The following is a 2,089-nucleotide window of genomic DNA, read 5'->3' on the forward strand; positions in this document are numbered from 1 at the left end:
TACTGCTTTGGTGGCATCCCATAAATTCTGGTGTGTTGTGTTTTCATTTTATTTGGGTTGAGTGTCAATTAGATTCATGTGCCCTTCAGATCATCTCCATCCCAGTTAAGCCTAGAGGAGAAAGAACATGGAGAAAGGTTCTTGGGAGCTTTTTATGACATCACTTCTACTCAAATTCCATTGGTTAGAACTCAGTCACATGGCTTCACCTAATGGTATGGGAAGCTGGGACATGTAGTCTAGCTTTTTGCCTGGAAAGAAGAGGAAAATGTATTTGGACAAACAGCCAGCAATCTCTTTCTATTTTCTGGAAGAGCTTGTATAAGATAAGAAATACTTGAATCATGGGTATACAGTAGAAATTGTAAAGTTATCGGGGGCCTGCTTTTTTTCTTTGGGGGAAATTTGTAACTGCTGATTCAATTTAATGGATACATGTTCGTTTAGATTTTCTATTACTTCTTGAGTCACTTTTTGTAAGTCATTTTTTAGGTATATAATAATTTAGTATAAGCTTTAAGATATTAGCATAAATTTGTTAAAAGCATTTTCTTATTTTAATCTCTGCTATAACTATGTCCATTTTTCATTTTTAATATTGTTTGCTTATGCCTTCTTTTAATTTGGTTAATCTTAGTGGAGATTTGTCATTTTATTAGTCTTCACCAAAAATCTTAATTTGCATTTCATTAATTTCTGTTCTTTAATTCCTTCCTCTACCTCATTTGGGCTTATTTTGCTTGCTAGTCCTTTTCAACTTATAATTTGAATGGCAAGCTCATTATTTTTCAGATTTCTTTTCTAATCTATGTATTTAGGGTCATACATTTCCCTTGAATTTGGTTCCAGCATTGTTGCTGCAAGTATTTATACAGAGTGCTTTCATTATTAATTAGTTCTATGCATTTCCATTGATTTCTTCTTTAATTCATGAGTTATTTACATGTGTTTATAAATATTCGCAAATATGGAAGCTATAAATCTTTTACAAGAAAATCTTCATGATCTAGGTTAGGCAAAGAGTTCTCAGATAGGTCCCCATAGTACAATCCATAGAAGAAAAAAGTTGATAAATTGGACGTGAACAAAATTTAAACGTTTTGCTCTGTGAAAGACACTATTAAGAGAATTGGTAAGACAAGTCACAGACTGGGAGAAAATATCTCCAAATCACATATCTGACCAAGGACTTGTATCCAGAATGTATGAAGAATTCTAAAAAATTAGCAAAGATTTAAACACATACTTCACTAAAGAAGCTATACAGATGATAAATAAGCACATGGCAAGATGCTCATTATTCACTAAGGAAATGAAAATAATTAAAACCACAATGAAATGCCACTGCACATGTATTACTTAGAATGGCTAAAATAATACTGACAATATCAAGTGCTGGTGATGATACAGAGAAACTGGAACTATAATATATTGCTGGTGGGAGGGCAAGACAGTACAGCCACTCTGGAAAGCAGTTTGGACAGTGTCTCAAATTTAAATACTTACTTGTACTTGCTACCCGACATTACTGAAATAAAAACTCATATTTAAACAAATACCTAATGAAAGTATATAGTAGCTCTAGCCCTACCTGGTTTGGCTCAATGGATAGAGCGTCGGCCTATGGACTGAAGGGTCTCAGGTTCGATTCGGTCAAGGGCATGTACCTTGGTTGCGGCACATCCCAGTAGCGGGTGTGCAGGAGGCAGCTGATCGATGTTTCTCTCTATCCCTCTCCTTTCCTCTCTGTAAAAAATTATATATATATATATATTTTTAAAAAGTGCCCTCTCTGAGCCATAGGGGAGCTGGCTTATACCAACACAGGTCCTGTCCCTGGTCCCTGAGTGTTCCATCCTCATGCAAATGAGGACTCCAAATTTTTGTGATTCAATTGGCCCAAAGGCACTATTCCGATTGATCAAAATGGAGCTGCTCTGATTGGTCAATAAAGAAGCTGATGGGATATTGCTGTGCAGTTCTGATTGGGTTGGGAAAGCCTCAGTCCTGTTGGTCGAAATAGGATTCCAAGGGCTGGCTCAGATAGCAGCATGGTACAGGCAGGCAGCTGGGAGCCACTGCTGGCAGT

General features: G+C 36.6%; 1 protein-coding gene across 1 annotated transcript in view; it reads left to right on the forward strand.

Moving 5' to 3' along the window:
* Nucleotides 1-199: 199 nt before the first annotated feature.
* LOC102758110 (chromosome unknown open reading frame, human C1orf185) overlaps nt 200-2,089 on the forward strand; it is a 26,689-nt gene continuing 24,799 nt past the window's right edge. Inside the window, exon 1 of the mRNA XM_006768383.2 lies at nt 200-215. Coding sequence (XP_006768446.1) covers nt 200-215 — 16 coding nt within the window. The remainder of the gene's footprint in view (nt 216-2,089) is intronic.

This window comes from Myotis davidii, unplaced genomic scaffold (genome assembly GCF_000327345.1).
Source record: "Myotis davidii unplaced genomic scaffold, ASM32734v1 scaffold79, whole genome shotgun sequence".
In the NCBI taxonomy this organism is placed as follows: Eukaryota; Metazoa; Chordata; class Mammalia; order Chiroptera; family Vespertilionidae; genus Myotis; species Myotis davidii.